Source organism: Ixodes scapularis, unplaced genomic scaffold (assembly GCF_016920785.2).
Source record: "Ixodes scapularis isolate PalLabHiFi unplaced genomic scaffold, ASM1692078v2 PGA_scaffold1__304_contigs__length_218370807, whole genome shotgun sequence".
Taxonomy (NCBI): Eukaryota; Metazoa; Arthropoda; class Arachnida; order Ixodida; family Ixodidae; genus Ixodes; species Ixodes scapularis.
Window position 1 is genome coordinate 180,478,986 of NW_024609846.1, and position 21,243 is coordinate 180,500,228.

At 41.7% G+C, this 21,243-nt stretch overlaps 1 protein-coding gene across 1 annotated transcript in view; it reads left to right on the plus strand.

Moving 5' to 3' along the window:
• Positions 1–21,243, plus strand: part of LOC8024452 (lachesin) — a 216,959-nt gene that overhangs the window by 165,455 nt on the left and 30,261 nt on the right. Inside the window, exons 2-3 of the mRNA XM_029992181.4 lie at positions 6,939–7,066; positions 16,613–16,820. Of these exons, the coding sequence (XP_029848041.2) occupies positions 6,939–7,066; positions 16,613–16,820 (336 nt within the window). The remainder of the gene's footprint in view (positions 1–6,938; positions 7,067–16,612; positions 16,821–21,243) is intronic.

Genomic DNA, 21,243 nt, shown 5'->3' on the forward strand with positions numbered 1-21,243 from the left:
CTATCGCGATCTGTTTCAATTCGGACTCGATCTCTCTGGCGTCTTTGTGTGCTCGGAAGCGACAAATAATCCGGCCAAAGCCTGCGCGGAGACGGCCGCCGGTCTGGGCAGCAGTTATCTCCGGGGCTTCCTCACGAGGCTTCCCCCAATTGGGCACGGGAGGGGGAAGCCGTCCAGTGGCTTCCTTCTCTCGTCTGGCCGACGGAATCCCGGCTCCCCTCCTCGGTCGCCGTTGTGCGAGAAGCCTAGGCGACCACTTGATCGGAGAACGTAGTAGACTCCGACTGATTTCTCTCTCGGAGAGGCCGCGTGGAAAGGGAAACGATCTTCAATTGAGGCGAACTGTGGAAGCGAGAGGACAGAAAGGGAGCAAGAGAGGAGACGGAGTGGTGAAAATTTTTACGAAACGCGCATTTTGCACCGTATTTTCGATGCGAAACATATAAAAAAAGCGGCGCCAGGTTTTTTTTTTTTTTTTTTTCCGGTGGACAATGGAAAATAGAAGCCTCGCAAGCTGTCTCCGTCTTTTTGGTTTGTTTAAAATAACAATTTAGCCTTTTGTTTTTGTTTTTTTCTTGCAGCAAAATTGAAGTAACTGAAAGTTCCCGAGGAGGACGTGAAGTACAAAACAAGAGAGAGAGTTCAAAACTCAACCGAAAAAACCTAGGCGGCAAACGTCCGGTCCTCTACACGAAGACAAATAGTGTATCTGGAAAGTGATGTGGGGATCAAGAAAAAAAGTGTCGCTCTTGTCATGATGATTTTACCCTGGAGACTCTAAAGAGAAGAAAGTCATGACGCTCGGTTTTAGCAAGGACGTTCCGTAGAGCTCTGGCTCTTTCTACTGAGAACAGTTAACTTTCATTACTCTTGTACGCACGGAGTATTTGAACACTTTAATGATATAAAACAAAGGGTTTACTTTCTTCACAGGCCGCCGCTTAAAATCGACCTCAATTACGCTGCAGTGAGGTTTGGAGAGGAAGAATTGCACGTATTAAACTGACGCGAAAAGTCTAAAAAAGAAGGGAATTTATTTAAAAGAGTATACGTTGACGAATCTCCCTCATTTATGTATTTTCATTAATATCATATTCTACACCAGTGCACGTACTAATAATAATTTATTTGAGTACAAATATGAAATTTCAAAAAAGTGTCAAGTAACAATGAAAATAGGTTTAGGCTGTTTCTACGCCTTAAACCACGTTTGAACAATTTTTTTTTTGTAAATTTATTAAAGTAAAGAGAATGAGGGTTGTCCTCGGAAATAATTGGTCTATAATGTTGTCTTGGCGAGTTGAGAAAATAGATTAGAGGTATTGTACCTGTATCCAAACAAGGAAGACCCCTTTCGTGCTACAGACACTTGTATAAAAGCTACTACTCGTGAGCCCTACGGTGATCTCTACCTCACGCCGTACTTGAAAACTTTAGTGCAAAATCAATATTATAAAAAAAAATCAAAAGATGGTTCAGACTGTAAAAAGATAATATTCTCATTTGGCGAAAAACCTTAACAATACAATATGTGCTGAAAAGAAAATAATTGATTTAGACTAAACCTGCCGTATTGCAGGGTCATCATTGTCATCTCATCATAAGTGGTCCCTAAAGAAGAAATAGGCGAAATGGCGAAATTTTCAGATGAATGAACCGTACTGGCTATATGGGGCCTTCAAAAGACACACTTTTTGGCGGTGCCAGGATGAATGAGCCAGTACAAGTAGCGCCTTTCGGTAGCTCCGTTACATTTGTCCATTTCATCAGTACAGTTAATTTATTTGCATATTTCAACTATAAAATGCTGTACTATATATCAATGTTTAATACTCGCTCGTGCACAATAGTATCGAGACACAAAATAATATACAAGTTTTTTTTCCCTAAGCTTTACAGATTTGTTTTAAAAAAGCCGCGAACGCTACACTTCTGCGGTTTGTGTGGGTGAGTTATACGGCCAAGGGGACATGGTATAGGTGGCTAATCCTAACGATCAGTCGGCTAATTAAAAATTTGATAATTAACTTTTCAATTCGTGAAAGTACAAATGGTTTCAATAAGAAACTTGCTAAGCATCTTCGAAAACTACTAAACCAACTCTGTCTAGGAAGATATAAAGCAGGGACAGAATTTTACAGCCTTTTAAATAAACGTTCAGTTTGGACGCGTTTCCCGGTTTGGTTTCTTATCGAAGCGCACCTTTGCGCCCGCTGTTTTGCTTCCTGTTACTAGCGGCGCGAAGCCACCCCCTCGCCTCCCTCGTTGAATGGACGCGGAAGTAGGGCGCACATGTGTTGCTCGTCTCAGCTACAGAAGAGCGGGACCACGGGCCAGAAATGCGCTCCGATAAGAAACCGAAACCTAGAAGCGCGTCGAAATGAACCGTTTTACCGAAAGCCGTAAAATGCTACCCATGCGTTATATCATTCTAAGTTGATTTGGTGGTTTTCGATGACGCTCAGCAAGTTTTTAATTGGAGCCATATGTCCAAGTTCACTAATTAAAATGTAAGACATTCTACATAAATAGGCCACTGATCGTTACGATTAGCCCCATATACTATGTCCCCCTGTCCTTATAACTCGTCTGCACAAACCGCATAAGTGTAGCTTTCACGGCTTTTTCTTTAACAAATCTATGAACCTTAAAAAAAAACTATAATTACAATGATGAAAGCGTGCATGCTTAATGCTCAGCTATCAATTCTGCAATCGACATACATGCCAAATACTGTAAAAAAGAAAAAAAATTAGTACATGAGATAAGGATAGTTCTTCATGGTGGAAGATTCATCAATGTTAGAAGGTTAAAATACTCAAACAAAACAAGGATAATCAAGACACAAATATGACCTATGTTGTCTTTGTGTCTTCATTGTTCTTGTTTTGTTCGAGCTTTTTCACCTTTGATCAGTATGGACCAACAAGCCCAAACCAAAGTGTAATCAATGATCAAGATTTTTTGTGCTCCAGGTTGCACAAAATTGTGGTTCATTAAACGCCAATATTACCATATAGGCTGAGATTTTCAGTTAAAATCCTCTGTGCACTTTTTTTTGTAACAGTTATCTGATATTTATTGATCGTACCACAGAAAAAATAAAGTAAATAAAGCTATATTAAGAAATACAGTTTCAATTTACTCGTACTGATTTATTGTCCAACACTTTACATTTCTATATATAAAATTATGAAGTTAACGTAGGTGAAATGTAAGAATATGGTTCGGTATTTTGAGGACAAATCGTAAGTACGGGTTTACATTTGTTATAAAGCGACGAGATAATGAACTGCTGTAACGCTTGCCTGGTTAAAACATAATGCTACGCTTTTACTCAGCTTTCCTCGTAGGCAAACGCTAACTAAGAAATTCGTGCTTGCAACCCAGTGCGGACCCAAACGTCGAAATCGTAAAACAAAAAACTCGTACGCACACACCGATTACCTTCACAGAAGGCCAGGCTTCCATATTCATAACACCGTTATGTGCAATCAGGGCCTACATTGTGTTCTAAGGATCGTTTTCCAACCGAGGGGCATAGAGTCGCCTGTTACGGCGCGTGACAATTATACACGCCATTTTAAAAAAGTATACTTAGCAATTGCTCAAGACAAAGCGAAAACGGTAGATAGCACAAAGAGCGCGAATATTAGAAATGTGTCAACTGGTCCGATTTACGTCCATCAAAGCTATTTTTTTAACTCTTGCAGTAGTTCATGTGGACAACTGAACAATCTTGACGGACCACAAAGGTCAGGTATGGACGAAGACACCGCCGAGCACCAGCTGCGATTTAATAAAGTTTGTCCGCATCGCTATATATACCGTATTTTTGTATCTATAATTCGCACCTCCCCATAAACAGCCGTTTTCTCAAAAACTGTTCGCATGTAAGTCGCGCCTTTATCTAAGCCGCACTTTACGGTGCGCTACGAAGGATGGGCCCGTGGCGTCGCTGCATCTGCGGACCTCTGTCGACATGTTTCGGAGCACCTTCAAACCTCGGAAAGAGCAGCCCATCGGCGGGTTCTCCTTCGTCGTAAATGTTCATATGGCCTACTTCTTATGGCCCCAGATACGGTGCGTACTGAAATATAAAAGGAAAACAAAAGCTAATATAAGTCGCAAGGTTGTATAAGATAAACCGACGGAAAAATTGGGAAAAAAGGAGCCTGTGACTTAATGACCGCAAAATAAGGTATACGTAAAATATTACTGATCACGTGACCCGCAGTGCTCCCGGATCCTTGCAGTTTTTGTGACCGATTCGATTACTTTCTGAAGTGACACAGAAGTAGGGTTGGGCAGTATCGCGATACATAGGTATCGCGATAGTATTTTAGAAATACATTTTGTATCTGTATTTCTGTATCGCGCTACATTTTTTTTCCACCAGTATTTGTATTCCTTTATCGAAATACATTTGAAATGTTTCTTTTTATCGCGATACAATTAGTGTAAAATGTATTTCGTTACATTTCTTGGGAGATACTCCCCCCCCCCCTTTTTCCGAAAAAAAATGACTAAACGTTTTTTCTTTTTTTTTTTTTGTACTTTTGCATGAGGGCACTTGCAGGGTCAAGGAGATGCTGGGGCATTGTTACTATGCTGACCAAGGTTCCTTACGATTCTCCAAACTATTTTTCTATGCGTCCTCTTTTCTCCTCTGAGAGGTGTTGTGTAGTCGGGGACTCGAACCAGGTGGCGTGCCAGGAGTGGAGTCAGAGCATCTTCTGCCGCACGTCCTTAGGTAGGGATTTCTTGAGTCATTGTTTGCTGGCATCCAATGCCCGCTGCTAACCGTCTCTCTTGCCTTAGCGTACACAGTACACCCAACCGGCAAAGCTGAGTCACAGTCAGGGGCGGATTCAGAGGGAAGGGTCCGGATGTCCTGACCCCCTCTTGAATTCTGCATCTATAAAAATTTAGGGCGCGGAAACGAGAAAAGGGGGGTAGGGGGGGGGGGGGTGTTAAACATATGATACGCTGACCAACACCTGACCCCCCCCCGCCCCTAAAAAATATCTGCGTCCGCCCCTGGTCGCAGTTCGTTGCAGCACGAGCCGGGCGCTGATTGACTTGAAATAGTAGGATGGCTCACGCAGTGAAGTTCAACACATATTCGAATGCGTCTGCGCCTGTAATATTGCACGGCTCAAGGGTACGTCATCAGCTGACGTGAACATGACGCGCTGCTCTGGTGATCCGAAACCCAGGAAGGAGACGAAACGTGGCCTCGCTGTGCCGACTCAGACTTCGTAGTACGTACACCTGCAACTCGTCCCGAGCGCGCTGTTTCTCGGAGAGCTCGCACCTGTGCCGGCAATATCAGGTCGCAATCCACGACGTCGCTGCTTGGGTGATGCTAGGCAAAACTCAAGGACTGCAATCTATGCGGGGCAGTAAGGACCTTCACAAAAGGGATGCCACCGTATCGTTTTTTTCAACCGTAACAGAAGAGGAGACATGTGTGCCAGGATGCTTCAGGTGATCCACTATTCTCGAAAATTCCAAATGACACTGCATGGACGATCTGGAACTGCATGGACGATCTGGAACCTACAACGAATATACGTATTGTACTTTCATACAGCAGCGTGGTAAAGTTTCATGTTCAAGGCAACACCTACAGATAAAGAATACCAGGTCATTCCACCGTGACGTCATGTGATCAAGGTTGACAGGGGCATCCTTATTGGACAGGGTAGTCGTAAAGTTTTGATGGGATTTAGGGTGACATAGAATTTATTTAGAGGTCGAAGTTTTTGGGCATCCCTCGTCACACAGACAGGATGTCAGAGAAGGGACCGCGGGCACTCCTTGATGGAATTTTTTTTTTTTTTGAGCCCATTGAAGACTTCTTGTCGTCCGAAACCACTACCATCAAGGCAAAGTGCCGCGCCTACGGGAAAGTAATTTCGCGATCAAAAACTTCCACTTCAAACTTCAAGCTTCATCTCAGTTGACGTCTCAAACAAATGTGAAAAATGTATTGCAGTTTTAGTATTTCTCTATTTATATTTCTGCCCTCTCAAAAATGTATTCCAGTATTTCTATTTCCAAATACTTTTTGCCTCTATTTAAAATGTATTTCCGATACGTATCGCGATACATTTTTACAGATGTATTTTAGTATCAGTATGTTAGCTAATATTTTAACGTATCCCAGTATTTGTATTTCCAAATACATTTTTGAGTATTTCTGCCCAACCCTGACACAAGGTTGTTCTACTGTTCTTTCTCCCTGCCTCTCTCTGTAGCGATCCTGGTTAAAGATTGTAATCTTTTAGCACAGATGGTACCGAATCTTGGCAGTAGTAGTCCTTAGTTGCTGAAATTTACTATTCACAATTCATTTCGTTTGTAACGGCCCTTCAGCTTCGAAAGAGACGGCTCAGCAGTCTATAGTATCGTTGTAAATCAGATAATTCAGAGCTGCACGTCATCAACCTGACCACATACAGTTAAAATGCCTCGTATTCAGTCTTGGTTTTTCAGGGACTTTCGTTTGGATTAACAGTGTACCACTTTCTTCATATTTCACGAAAATTATAAAACAAAACGGGTTAGGATGGAGTATATATATATATATTTGTGGCGTTGAAACGCAAACAAATTGCAAAAAATAAACGGTTGACTGACAGGCCGACAGATGAAGTAACTATGAAAATCTACGGGTATGAAAGAACCGCACCCAGGAGCTCGAGCCCTAAGGTTTCCTTTGCTAGCGACAGCCGGGAATTTTCGTGTCTTGAACCCAACCTGACCAGCCCCGGTTGAAGCAGTTTCAAATGGAGGAGAGGAACCTTAGTCGCGTACGGCGAGCTCTGTCGGCCTGATACAAGTACAACCTTAAAGTGGTGTTCATGTTCCGTTGTCATTAATTTTAGGCGCTACATAATTTTAACTTTAGGTTCTTTCGTTTTTTCTCCCAGGAGACGTTGACGACCTGCGAGAAGAAGAGCTGCCGCCTTACTTCGCGGAGGTCATCCCCAACGTCACGGTACCCCGAGGACGGGACGCCAGGATCCCCTGCGTCATCGACAACCTAGGATCTTATCGGGTGCGTGTCTCGCATGCGCCACACTCCCTGCTGCTTATTTTTACACACAAGCACGAGAAAAAAATCATGTCTTACGAAGCCTAAATAGTAGGCGGCTGTGAGTTACCTAGAAAAGGTTTTTTCGATAGCCAAACACTATCTGAGTGCTTTACGTTCATCACTATGTCGAAGATGTGATATCTGTTGGTGCATAAAGGCAACACTGTGCTTGAGTGGCCAATTATATCTGAGAACGAGATATGGAAGAGATGGGGTGATGAGTAAATGGGTTCCTCTGCCAACCAAATAAACTGTGAGATGCCGCATTTGGTTCGAAGAGGTGAAAAAAATAATTCACGAACGTGAAAATCTAGAGCGCCAGGGCGCAGCGAAATTCCCGGAAAAAAAGAAGGAAGTCAGTTTATGTATATGGCGTGCAAGCTAGCCTGGTTCTTGCACACCTCATGCGTTTATTTAACCGCAAAATGTGCTCACGTGCTTTTATTTCTCCCGACCTGAACCAATGACAGTGTGTGCTTGGCAGCTTGGCATTCACCCGTTCCCTGCGCGTTCTCCCATTTTTGTTTTCGTTTTTGACGCACTTTTTTTAGTCCTGTTGCGCTAAAGACGAATTTGGAAACACTTGCGAGCCGTATATAATCGCGAGCCACGAGTGGTTGCTCAAGAAAGGGTCACAAACTCGGACTACGCGAGTTTTGTGTTCGTTTACTTTTGATACCACAAAGATTACCTCAAAGAGTTAGACAGCCAGCTGTTTATCTGCAAGCCCCCCCCCCCCCCTTTTTTTTTTTTTTAAGTGTAGACAACTAAATCTTCCATGGACGAAACTCTGCCACGCAAACTTAAGAAATGAACCAAAAATGAAATTCGCGATTTCACAGCCAAGCGACAAAACGTAAAAAAGTCCTCCATTCATTTATCAGCAACAATTCGCTGATCCTTCTTTCTAACTTGACGCGTTTTTGATTTACCGCCACGTACCCTGAGGAAGTGACCTTCACAATTGTCACCAAGATATCCCATTCAACGGAAGCGTCAACGGAAGCGTCAACGCAGCCGGACACCGAAGGCTTCAGCCCACCCTCCCAAACCAACGACCCTTAAATGGCACAGGAGAAACGGTGGTAACGAGGTTTATCTCCAAACAAAACCTCCCGGTTTAGCGGGGCGCGAACACAGCAGTCTCGCCAAACTAGAAGCAAATGAACGCAAAAGATAGCATTATCAATGCCACACAACTTCCTAAAAACAAAAGCGTGCCTAACCCCCCCCCCCCCCCCCCCCCCCTTTTCCTGCCGTGCTCACGTCGTTCCTGTCACAACGTAAACCCCACCTCACTTCATACCAACCTTTTTGCGTGTGCGACAATCCGACGCCTGACAAAGCAGGGGCTTCCCAGATTTGAGTCTGCGGTAAGGCGAAACGTTTATCTAAAACAGAAAAGGAAGAGAAAAAAAAAGTAAAGAGGAAAAAAAATAAAACAACAAACAACTACCATACAGCACGGCGATTTGCGGGGCTTTACCGCTCAACAAATTTGTAGCCGAAACACAGAAACAAGGGCGATGAGGGCAGCGACGCGTCATCGCTAGAGCGTATCGCCTCAAATTCAATCGTGCTTGGAAAGAAGGTAACGAAAGACAAAAACCAGCGAGCTGACATGTAAAGACGGAGAACGAAACAAAGGGAAGCAGAATGTGAGAGAAAGAATGTAGGGTGGGAGGGGGAAGTGATGAGGACCGAGACAGACGCTATTCATCAGGACGCGGAGATAAGCGGCTAAGCCACGACCTGCAGCCAGTGAAGCTGCCGCCGGCGCAGCGGGGACGGGGAGACACCGTGGCCGCGTTGACGAGCGCGGCAGATTTATTACTGGGATTATACAGCGACTACGGGAGGGCAAATGATGGAGCGTTCGGGGAGCGTGCCGACGCCGCCGATGCGTTCCCTCGCCCCCCGTGCGTCTGTTTGTACAGCGGTGATCGAAAAGAAGCGAGCAAGGAAGCAGTGAAACACGTTGCTCCCCTTGTATTGTCGCCGAAGTCGTTCCTTTTATTATTTTTTTTTTTTATTTCGTTGTGCGATACAAAAAGCAACTTTAGTTTTTATAGTTTTACTTTTTTTGTGTGGAACAAGGTAGCGCCGAGAAAAGCGTAAAGCGGTTGGGCATGCGAAATAATATGAAGGTTGTCATCGGAGCGGGGTCATGCTGCGGTAATGAAAGGGGTTTCTGCGATTGTTCGTGATCTGCGAAGGTAGGCGTTCTCGGTGTACGCCTAAAATGAAGTTCTGTGCGGATTCTCTTTTATTTGTTTTTGTGGATCGGAGATATGAAAAATATACACTTGGAGCCGACATATATGTTTTTCTCTCTCTCTCTCTCTTGCCGACTCAGTTTATTAGGTTTTGTCTTTGAGATGATTATATATCATTTGTATTTAGGCAGAGAGAACGACCACAGAAGAGCGTGCTGTTTTGGTAATGTAGGTTAACGATATGGTGGGTTAGGGAATAATTCCTTCTCGTCTTTATGCGAACATTGGAGTGATCAATATCGTTATATTAATTTTGCTAGGCTTTGCTATGCCTGCCTTAATTTAAATTAATTGACAACGAGCTAGTTCTTGTTTGAATAATAAAAAGTCCCGCTTGAGGAAAAAGGGTCCCCCTTCGAAACGTCGCGGTTTTTGTGTGACTTATAGATGTTGAATTAAACCTTCAAAGTTTGTTTGACCCTCGGTGGCTTCTACTGTTATATATATATATATATGGGTGATTTCATCTCAAATCGGGCAGGCTAAAAGTGTCTAATTTTTAATTTTTATGAAAAAAATATATGTTTTAGGGGTATTTCTCACATGAAGGAGGGCGCAAACCGCATGTTCTCCCGATTTTTTGTTCTGGAGTTATGAGCCGTAGAAGCCGCAGTGGCAGAAACTAGTGTTTTTGCCTGCCGTCGCAGGTCGCGTGTTTGACACCCTCTGCTGACGCTATTGTTTTCTCTACACCATTTTAAATTTTCCTCCTAATTTAATAGGTATTATAAAGACACCTTGATGTATTCAGATATTTTTAGAAATTTGATTGTTTTCTAAAACACATGTCAAACTCGTCACTCCGGTCGCTATTCGGTCAAATTTGACAGGTCATTACTTTGTCTGTACTTAAGGTAAATTTTCTTTTTTTGGCTCTACAGAAAGCCCAAAGCAAGCCCATTATAGATATAATAATGTCATTATGATCTGTCGACTAGCCGCTCCGCTACCTTCACGTAAACGTTGTAAGAAATAACAAATGTTGAAAGTTTGAGGTCGATTTTCTCAAAAACCCCATTTTTGTAAATTTTTATTTTTTAAATTCTTTTAGACATATTAGTCGACTACAAGAAAAAACAGTCTAGAAATGTAATATTTTGGTTGTATGTCATCTGTTTGAGCTGCAATCGCGTGAAATGTGTGAACATTTCTTATTTTTCACAACGTTTACGTGAAGGTAGCGGAGCGGCTACTCGGCAGATAATAATGATATTATTATATCTGTAATGAGCTTGCTTTGGGCTTTCTGTAGAGCCAAATAAAGAAAATTTCCCTTAAGTACAGACAAAGTAATGACCTGTCAAATTTGACCTAAAAGCGACCGGAGTGGCGAGTTTGACATGTTTTTTAGAAAACAATCAAATTTCTAAAACTATTCGAATACATCAAGGTATCTTTATAATACCTATTAAATGAGGGGGAAAAGTTAAAAGGGTGTAGAGAAGACAATAGCGCCAGCAGAGGGTGTCAAACACGCGACCTGCGACGGCAGGCAAAAACACTAGTTTCTGCAACTGCGGCTTCTACGCTTCGTAACTGAAGAACAAAAAAATTGGGGAACTTGCGGTTTGCGCTCTCATTCATTTGAGAAATGCCCTTAAAACATATACTTTTTTCGTGAAAATTAAAAGCTGGACCCTTTCAGCCTGCCCGATATGGGAAATTTCATCTCAAATCGGGCAGAATAAAAAAGTACAAATTTTAATTTTTACGAAAAAAATATATGTTTTGGGGGCATTTATCAAATAAGTGAGGGCGCAAACCGCATGTTCTCCAGATTTCGTGTTCTTCAGTTACGAAGCGTAGAGGCCGCAGTGGCAGAAACTTGAGTTTTTGCCTGCCGTCGGAGGTCGTGTGTTTGACACCCTCTGCTGGCGCCATTGTTTTCTCTACACCTTTTTAACTTCCCCCCTCATTTAATAGGTATTATAAGGATACCGTGATGTATTCAAATAGTTTTAGGAATTTTATTCTTTTCTAAAAAACATGTGAAACTCGTCACTCCGGTCGCTTTTCGGTCAAATTTGACAGGTCATTACTTTGTCTGTACTTAAGGTAACTTTTTTTATTTGGCTCTACAGAAAGCCCAAAGCAAGCCCATTATATATATAATAATATCATTATTATCTGCCAAGTAGCCGCTCCGCTAATTTCACGGAAACGTTGTGAAAAATAACAAATGTTCGCACATTTCACGCGGTTGCGGTTCAAACAGAGGACATACAACCAAAATATCACATTTCTAGACTGTTTTTTCTTGTAATCGACTAATATGTCTAAAAGAATTAAAAAATAAAAATTTACAAAAATGGGGTTTTTGATAAAATCGATCTCAAACTTTCAACATTTGTTATTTCTTACAACGTTTACGTGAAGGTAGCGGAGCGGCTAGTCGACAGATCATAATGATATTATTATATCTATAATGGGCTTGCTTTGGGCTTTCTGTATAGCCAAAGAAAGAAAATTTACCTTAAGTACAGACAAAGTAATGACCTGTTAAATTTAACCGAAAAGCGACCGGAGTGACGAGTTTGACCTGTGTTTTAGAAAACAATGAAATTCCTAAAAATATTTGAATACATCAAGGTATTTTTATAATATCTATTAAATGATGGGGAAAAGTTAGAGGGGTGTAGAGAATACAATAACGTCAGCAGAGGGTGTGAAACACGAGACCTGCGACGGCAGGCAAAAACACTAGTTTCTGCCACTGCGGCTTCTGCGGCTCGTAACGCGAGAACGAAAAATCGGGAAGAACATGCGGTTTGCGCCCTCCTTCATTTGAGAAATACCCCAAAAACATATATTTTTTTCATGAAAATTAAAAATTAGACCCTTTTAGCCTGCCCGATTTGAGATGAAATCACCCATATGTATATATATATCGTTTAGTTAGCTGATAAAATGAAAATTTAAGATAAAATTAATAGGGAAAGTTTGATTTTCGAGTGGTATGCAAGCATTGCGACGATTGAAAAAGTGTGTTTACTTAAATGTTTTCGTAAATGATAGAGATCTTTCTTAGAAATAGCGGTCTCTCAAAAATGTTATTAACCAGGAGAATTTCTATATATATTAATCTATTGCTCAATCAGTCAATTAGCCAATCAAGCATTGACTGAATAAATTGCCCAATCAATTGATTGATCAATCAATAATCAATCATTCAAACATTTACTACTCAATATAAAGTTCATCAAGCAAGTAAGCAGTTCTAACAAATTACATTAGGGAATTCAGAAGAGCCGCTACACACCAAGACGCAGTTTGTTTTTCTTTCCTATGGGGCAAGTTTATATTGCTGCAGCACCTGCACTTGTGAACCAACATCTCGTAAATAAATATACTATTGAAAGAGACTCGGAGTTCATGAAGTACTAAAACGCGGAAACCTTTCGACCCTTAAGAAATTGCTTATAATACGTGACAATTTTGCTAATGATTGCTTTAATAAGGCACCTCAGCTGGTTTCGCTCTACTGCCCGATCGTTTGATTGATCAGCCAGGCCAGTCTCGTTTTTGTACGTACGTGACCATGGCGTACTCGATCTCGAAGTGGACTCCTGGCATTGGATGTGCCCTTAGATGTCGCGAACGTTCCGGACCTTCTTCGTCTTTCGATGATGCCGTGAACATGTACAAATGGCACTAAAAACACGTTAGAATTCATATAGTAGAAACTTATTGCAATAAAAAGCGGTTTTATGTCTAGTTAAAAGCTGTCTGTGAAAGACGCAACCGATGTATGTTGTGAAATTATCTAACCTTGTTCAGGAATTGAGTGTGAAAACTAAATGCAAATGGATAATTATTTCAGTTAGCTTTCTATGCAAATCTTGCTCAACGCAGATTCTTAAAAGAAACAAAACAGCGCGCCAACTTGTTTGCATGCAGCGGTACATGACGAGACAGCTCAAGTGTTTTGACATTTGCTCACCATGCCGTGTGTCACCTCTTTCTCGTTTACAGACATTGTATAACAGCATTGTGCCACCTCAAGTTGACATCACCACACCCCTGCCTACATTTCGCTGTCTGTTGGACGAACTTTTGGTCACTTCATAGCGCGTCAGTGTATATGCATATCTATTTCTTTTTTAATGAGCAGGATTTTTGTTTAAGAGTTTCTATTGTACTAATTGGTGTACCTAAAAGAAGGCCGCTCGGCCGTTTTAGGGCACCCGAAAAATAAAGATTATTATTATTATTATTATTATTATTATTATTATTTGTACGGATTTGATTTTTTTTTTAACTGGTAGCATGTCAAAATTTTCGTGAAAAGCGCGATTGGAATAGACTCAACGTCTCCCCGCTTAATGTATAGCCAGAAAACTTTCAAACCGTTTTAATATAAAAGTTTGCAGATATAGGAGTTACGTACAATGTATGAGAACTAACTAATTAGCGGCTCTTTGAAGAGCAGAGCATAATGGGACAATAGCAAAGATGATCCGAAATAGTCCTTTAGTACTACTTTTATTTCCGCAAATAAAAATGACAATGTACAACCTGGTCTTCGGTGCAGTCTGCTGACACTAATCTGCTTAGTTCAATTACTATTCCCATGCATCGAACTCAGGCGCGCCAAACACGAAAAATAACTCCCATAAAACCCCTTCGATAACGAGAGAAAAATGAGCAATAGTGCACACCGAACAATATCTTTCCTTCTTCGCCCCCGAAATCGACGTTGTGGCCAACACAGAGACCGATCTTGCTCACGCGTCTCTCCCTAATTGCGGTCGACCACAATGGCTCCAAGATGGCGCTACCCGGCAGCCGTTCAGTCCCGGCGATGGCAAGGCATCGATTTCTTCGGCACACCAGATGTCGCGCACTGATTGAAGCCGGTCTCCGATTTGACTTCCCTCGGACAGTGCCAATGAAAGAGCACTCAAACGCCTCATGGCACAATCTACAATAGCAGTGCCCGATTCGGATACTCGTGAATTGAACGGTCTTCACGCTTTTGTTGGCATAGAAGCGAAGGAACGGCGATCGAACATACATCTTTTTGTTCGCGTATATCGTAGTTTGGGCGGACAGATAGAACTTGCGTATTCTCGCCCGTCGCAGTATCGAGGCACTCTTTTTTACCGACGCTTTCGTACGTATACCTTAGGTTCCCTCTTTTCTTGCGTTTACAATGTTTTTTCTGGTGCGGGAAGAGTTTGAGGAACATTAGTAACCTGTGTTGGACGTTGTTGGCGCTCCTGCTGACTCACCCCGGTCCACATGACGGCGTCGTTTGTCTAGGGTCCTCACGACAACTGTGACAGCTGCTGAGACAGCGGTTACCAAGTTTGGCGCGGCGCAGAGCGGATACCGTCCCTCAGAGGGGACGCTTTGTCAGTGTACGTTAGTTTTTAGTACTAAAACTATAAATAAGAGTAAATCAACAAAAAAAAATAGCTGAAAAAGTAGCAAATTTTCGGATCCGTGTCGTGTCCTCCGAATGAACTGTGGCGACTGCCGAGGAGATGCACATGGCTGCACACTTAGACTGAACACACCTGCACTGAGCATTAATCATGACGTTATGTAACTTCATGATGTCACGTGACGTCATAGTGTCATGTGTAATTATGAAAATTTGTATTCGTTAAATTAAGCAAATAAATTTTACATAACGTCAAGTTTCACTGTGACACGTTATGCCACGATCGGCTTACACGAAACACAAACCGGGATTCACTACGATACCTCGCGAACAACGGCTGCCGCCATGAAAGGGCCCATAAATTGATCCAGAAGGAACGTAAATATCATATAAAAGGTAATATTTGAAAGAAGAAAAGAAAACTTTTTATCAGTTCTTAAAGAAAGAACATTTTTACAGCATGGCCTTTGATATACGAGAAATCGGGCATATTCGGAATCGGATATCACCAGGTGGTTTTAATCTAGCTGAACTGCAGCTAGCCCACTCGCAAAACAAGCGTCCGATTTCAAGATGACACCGCTGCGTATTTTGTTTTGTATGGAGAGGGTGAACGCTGCGTTGTTTGTGTAGTTGCTTATTTATTCCACGTTGCCGCCAAAACATACAATGAGGAGAGTACGGGACGACAAAATACGCTGGTTGGCTGTTTTTCTTTCTATACAAAGGAAAAGCACCTATGCAAACTACACGTTTGTTAGTTTGGCTGCTCCTTTCGCGTAGGCGCTGTTTTTTTTTACAGTCAATTTCGCGCCCTCTTCTCATATCACATCGGTGAACAGTTCGGCATTAATGAGTAGAAGGTCACCGTGCTTGTCCATTTGCACGTGCGCGTACACGTGCACTGTCGATTTGGCTTTAGAAAGACGAAAGGGATTAGGAGTCCCGCGTTTTTTTAGTTATTCGAGTTGATTTGCCCCTTACTTTTTGATACTAGTTAAGGGAAAAAAATATGCCTGGCACGATCGCAGTTTATTGTATTAGTATACGTAATTATGTACTGAACATTAAACGTAACACGTACTCAGTGTGTCCTCAAATTTCCCAAATTCAAACTTGCGCTTCCCCTTTTTGCGATTTAGGCCGTCAGTAAAGATCGTTTGCCGTGAACGTCGTTGCCCTTTGATTCGCAACATTTATGTATTGGCACGTTTAATTAGCCACGAAGAAAACAACAACGCGAGTGACCTGCGAAGAAAGATGACCTTTGCGTTGAACGCCAAGAATGACGTTACGTTCGTCTTCGAAGCACACTGGATGAGGCACTGTATTCCTAGGATATTTTCGGGGAATGAGATTGTGCTCTGCGTCACTAGAACACAAATGCCAAAGATATCACTTTCTTTGTTGTTCTTTGTGGTGTAGCAATGTAGAAGTAATTGCAGTTGTGTATGTAGTACGTAATATTTTTACCTTATTTCTAGTAGGGGCTAATCCTATGGATGAAAACGAAGTTTTTATTATTATCATTAACCCAGAAACAGAGTATATAGCTACTTCATCTAACTAAGGTTCAGTTACATAGACAAAGTTTTGTTTTTCTTTAGTTACATTGCGGACACTAGACGAACAAGATGAAATTCTACTTTCGCGTTGTTACTCAGTGTTGAACTTGTCTACGGGGTCACACTTGGGTTGATAAATAAATAAATATTAATTAATTATTAATTACTTTATTAATTTATTGCTTTTATTCTTCTCTTTTATGGTAATAAAAACGTGCCGGCTGTCAATTACCGGTTTTTATTCTGGCTGATCGTTTTTTTTTACGTTGGCTTTTGACAGCCCGCTTGGATAAAGGTTGAAGACAAAGGGATCCTGAGCATCCATCAGCAGGTCATCAGCAGAAACTATCGCATTTCGTTGAGCACCAGCGACAACCGAAACTTCGTGCTGCACATCAAGAACGTCCAGGAGTCGGACAAGGGCGGCTACATGTGCCAGATCAACACGTCACCCATGATGAGCCAGGTCGGCTACCTCGATGTCCTTGGTGAGTCATCATTCCACCTTACGCGCAAATTGTTTCTTGTTTTCAGTCAAACGATTACCCCCCCCCCCCCCCCCCCCCCCCCAATATCTGAACTCATTGGGAGTCACAATATATTGAAACAAAACGTCGGATGGCAGGAGAGATATTTTCGAGGTATAGTCAAAAGTCTGGGTAATTGATAAAGGAGAAGAAATACATGCAGGTTTGGTTTTCAAAAAAACAAAAAGAAAAACAAAAAACCGGCGTATTTCTATTTGTGTGATGCGAACTGCAACCGACTTGGTTTCTACAATAGTCTCCATGAAAACTTAGAATTTAGACTTATCTGGTGGTGCAATACACTTGTATAGATAGTGTAAACGACGTTTTTTCGCGAGAGCCATATTTTGTAAATATGCCACGGGCTACGATTTTATGTAATTTAGCGTATAATAAATGTCACGTAAGTTACAGTAAAGCGAATTTTTGTGGACCTAATATATCGTTTTTTTGTTGTTTTTTTTAAATATAATTTAAGGACGAATGGTAAATTAGCGTCACCTACGGCTTTGACCAAGGTGCTTCGCTAACTCCGACCTCAGGTACACTTTTTGAAGTAAAAAACGTGTAAATATCCTGCGGCGATAAGAATGTGTAACCAAGAAGAAGCAATCGCAAGCAAATAAAAAGAAAAAAAAAAAAAAACTCCTCTTCAGGCGCGTTTTTTTTTTTTTTTTCGCCGGCTCTTGTTTGCGATTTTAAGCTCTCCTTTTTTTTTCTGCGCTTTAGAGGGGGAATTGACGTCCTGCTATATTTATATTCGAGCGAAATAGATGGCACAGACCCATGACGACCCCAGTTATATAATAGTTTTATTTCTCATCAATGATGAAGGCGAGGCCGGAGATAAAAGCTGCAAAGGAACAGCTTGACGAGTCTCCGGCCCCCTACAGTGGAAAAACAGACGGGAGCATGAACAACAAACAAGTTATAAAACAGGGAAGGGAAATAAAGAATGAAATACAGTGGCTCGACAGTCATTCATGGTTACATTTTTAGCATGGATAGTACAAATTTCACATTTATTTAGCTAAGGTCGAAATCAATACTTGTGAGGCTCTTGAGTAAAAACGGTAGGGTGTGTTCGAGCATTTGTTTACCATAATTTGTTCTTTGAGGAATTATCTTCCAATACTCAGTGTGACGAGTGGGATACGCCCGAATACTTTTGGTCAGTGCTCAAAGTTCAGCTAGAAAGCGAGAATTCTTTTTTTTCCCTTCGTCTTTAAAACTACCGCTTCACCTGTAATTATATAAATTACGTGCAGTAATAATTGCAAAGCGCGTAAACAAGTCGGCAGTATGAGATCTGATACGGAGCGTTACATATAATTCTGATTATTTTCTTTTGAAGTAAAAATACCTTACCTAAATTTGTTGATGCCCCTCACTCCTTAATCATCAATATTACAAGACTGAGCGTGACAGAAGGTGTTATTTAGTGTTAAAAATTTAAAGTATTAATTTAGCGGCTACGACAAAGACACATACGTATAGGCTTCGAGAAGCGACACGGTTTCAATTATCTTCGACAGGAAATCTCCGTGAAGGGGAATAGAGTTGTGCCGGTAGGCGTGAGTTCCGGCCTATAACCAATGTTGTCCCAGGTACCTTGTTACATCCATATACACTATTGATCATGATTCTGTGAATGTGTATCTCTACGTATTTATACTGTCGTTGAACGCAACCAGGCGTCTGATTATTGCTTTCACAATGCCCTCATTTTGCTTGCTTTGCTCTCACCACTAAGTTTCCGCGAATAGTGGGAGGTTCAAAAAAATTTTCGAAAAGTTTGTTTTCGCAAAATCAAGGTTTTTTTTTTTTCACGGTATAGCGGTACTGGTAACTTCTGTTTTCTTATTATGCACTGCACCCTACTGCGTAAATTGGTGAATGTCGGCACACTATGACGTGTCTATTCACTGGCATGAGTGAGGAGAAATAGTGAGACCAGAAAGCCTATGATATGGATGCTTGAACTTTTTAAAATCATTATTAGAATGGACTGCATATTTGACGTTATCATTACTAAGAACTGTCTAAGTATAACAAACTGCCATTAGCACTGCTAAGCCCCCGAAGCCACGTCTCATTCTTGCACTGCCGATTTGGAGCGTTTGTAGAAAAAATAGGAATATCGTGATTACAAACTCGGTTTATAATTGACTGAAACGGCTCGTTTCGATGTTAAATAATGCGCATCATAATTCCCCGCTGGCGCGCCTAAAAGCACAGAAAAACCCAGCAATCAGCTCGAATTAATCCTGCCCTTTGGAGCGAGCTTTGCCTATCGCTTTGATGCATTGCAGGCAGAGCACGCTTTACAGGCGTCCTAATTTCACTAGTGAGCTTTTTTTTTTTTTTTTTTTTTTTGCTTCTTTGTTCAATAAGATAAGAAAACATTCCGAAACTTCCAAATAAAACTTTTCTTGCGGTCTGATTGACGAACTTGGGGCTTAATTAGAACCTATGAATATAACACGAAAACATGTTTTTTTTTTGTTTTTTTTTTTTAATATATTTTGGTTTTGGAGGCAAACTAATCATTAAGTTGTGCTCAGCGGTCCGCTTTCCAGAATTGAGGAGCAATAACATTGTCTTCGTCCTAGAATCACTTCCCTGAAATGTGAAAAGTACCGAGTCAATAATTATCGGTGATAGCAAATTGAATGCCACAAAAAACAATTGTACAATAAAATTATAAAAAAACAAGTATATGACAGGTTTTCAGGGTACGCTACAATGCCTATAAGTTACGGGGCACAGCATTTATCCACGGTATTCCGTGTGGAATTTAGTAGGTAAAATGCAAAAAATACCGGTCCTCAGTTGACGTACTTTAGAAATCGTCAGTGTTGTAACGTTCCTCAAAAAAAGGAACGAAAGCTCGTTCCTCGTTCCTTCTGATTTTTGGAACGCGATCCCGTTACACGTTCCATTTGTGAAAAAGGAACTCGTTCCCGTTACAGTTTAAAAAATGGAACGTACCGTTACATATGCGTTACATTTGTATTTTGGTGAGTACCATATTCAATTGGAACAAACAGAGTTGTTTTTGTTGTTTTTTAGTCTATCCCATCAAATGGCAACATACGAATTTGAATGCCGTGATGGAAGGACAGGTGAAGAAGACAAGCGGAAGCAAGATTTCATTTGTTGATATATTCACGTTTAGAAATCTCAGCTTTGGGCCATATTCATCTTTGTGGTGGGCTATTCAGACGAACCAAATGTACTGTTGCACGGGTGGTTTACAACAATCTCACACGTTTCAATCTAACAAAGTTCCTTGTTCCAACTTAACAACACTTGCTTCTCGATGTTTCTGTCTGCAAGATGAGAAAGTGGAGAAGAGGGTAGGGTTTTTGGAAGGCCAGTCTTGAAAGCTGCCAGTCCTTCGTGAAGGTTAGATTCGTTATACTGTTTTAAGGTGGGGGACAACTGGAGAATAAATAAAGGTTAATTTTTGTGTATACATTAAGTGACCAATGTTCCGGATACAAGGTTGCGTTTGATGTCAGGTCACCTGTTGTTCTGTTCTCGCTGTAGGTCTCTTTCTGAAAATACAGTGATGGCTGTAGTCGGCGTTGGATTTCTGGTGTATGAGGATTCGTCAAAAGAAGTAACTGAGTTTGAGACGTCCCTCTTTCTGTGTCTTTTATTTCCACTAAAAGTTTTGGTTTTTTGTACTGTAGTCTCGGCCACTGAAAAAAAATGTATCGATGTCCACTAGCTTTTCTGCACCCAACTGTTACCAAGGGAAAACCTCACAAAATAAACCCTAAAGCGCCATTCACACACTTGCAACCAAGTACGACCGAGAGGGACAAGACCGGTTTTTAAGCCTCTTGCGACGTCTTAGGACCAGCTCTGCAGCAGCGCATTCGGTCCTAAGTCGTCGAAACAAGCTAAAAAAACGGTCTTGTCTCGGTCGGTCTCACTCGGTTGCAAGTGTGTGAATTGGCCTTAAAGTGCCATTCACATACTTGCAAACGAGTACGACTCAGCGAGACAATACCGGTTTTTAAGTCTTACGACGGCGTAGAACCAGACGCGCTACTGCGGAGCACGTCCTTCGCCGTCATAAGTTGATTAAAAGCAGGTTTTGTCTCTCACGGTCGTACGCGGTTGTACAAGTGTGCCTTAATGGCGCGTTCACACTGGAAGCGGATCCGCGTTTGCGAAGCGGATCCGCGCGTTCTCAACCGCAAAGCGGCTAGGATCGAGCGGTTGGAGTGCGTTTTTGCCAACCGCTTCGGGACCGATTTTTCCCAACCGCTTTCACGAACCGCAAAGCGGCAACCAATCACAACGGGACGCTGACGTCACGTCAGTGACTTTCGAAACAAGATGGCACCTGTCGCTGGTGAGGCGTCCAAGG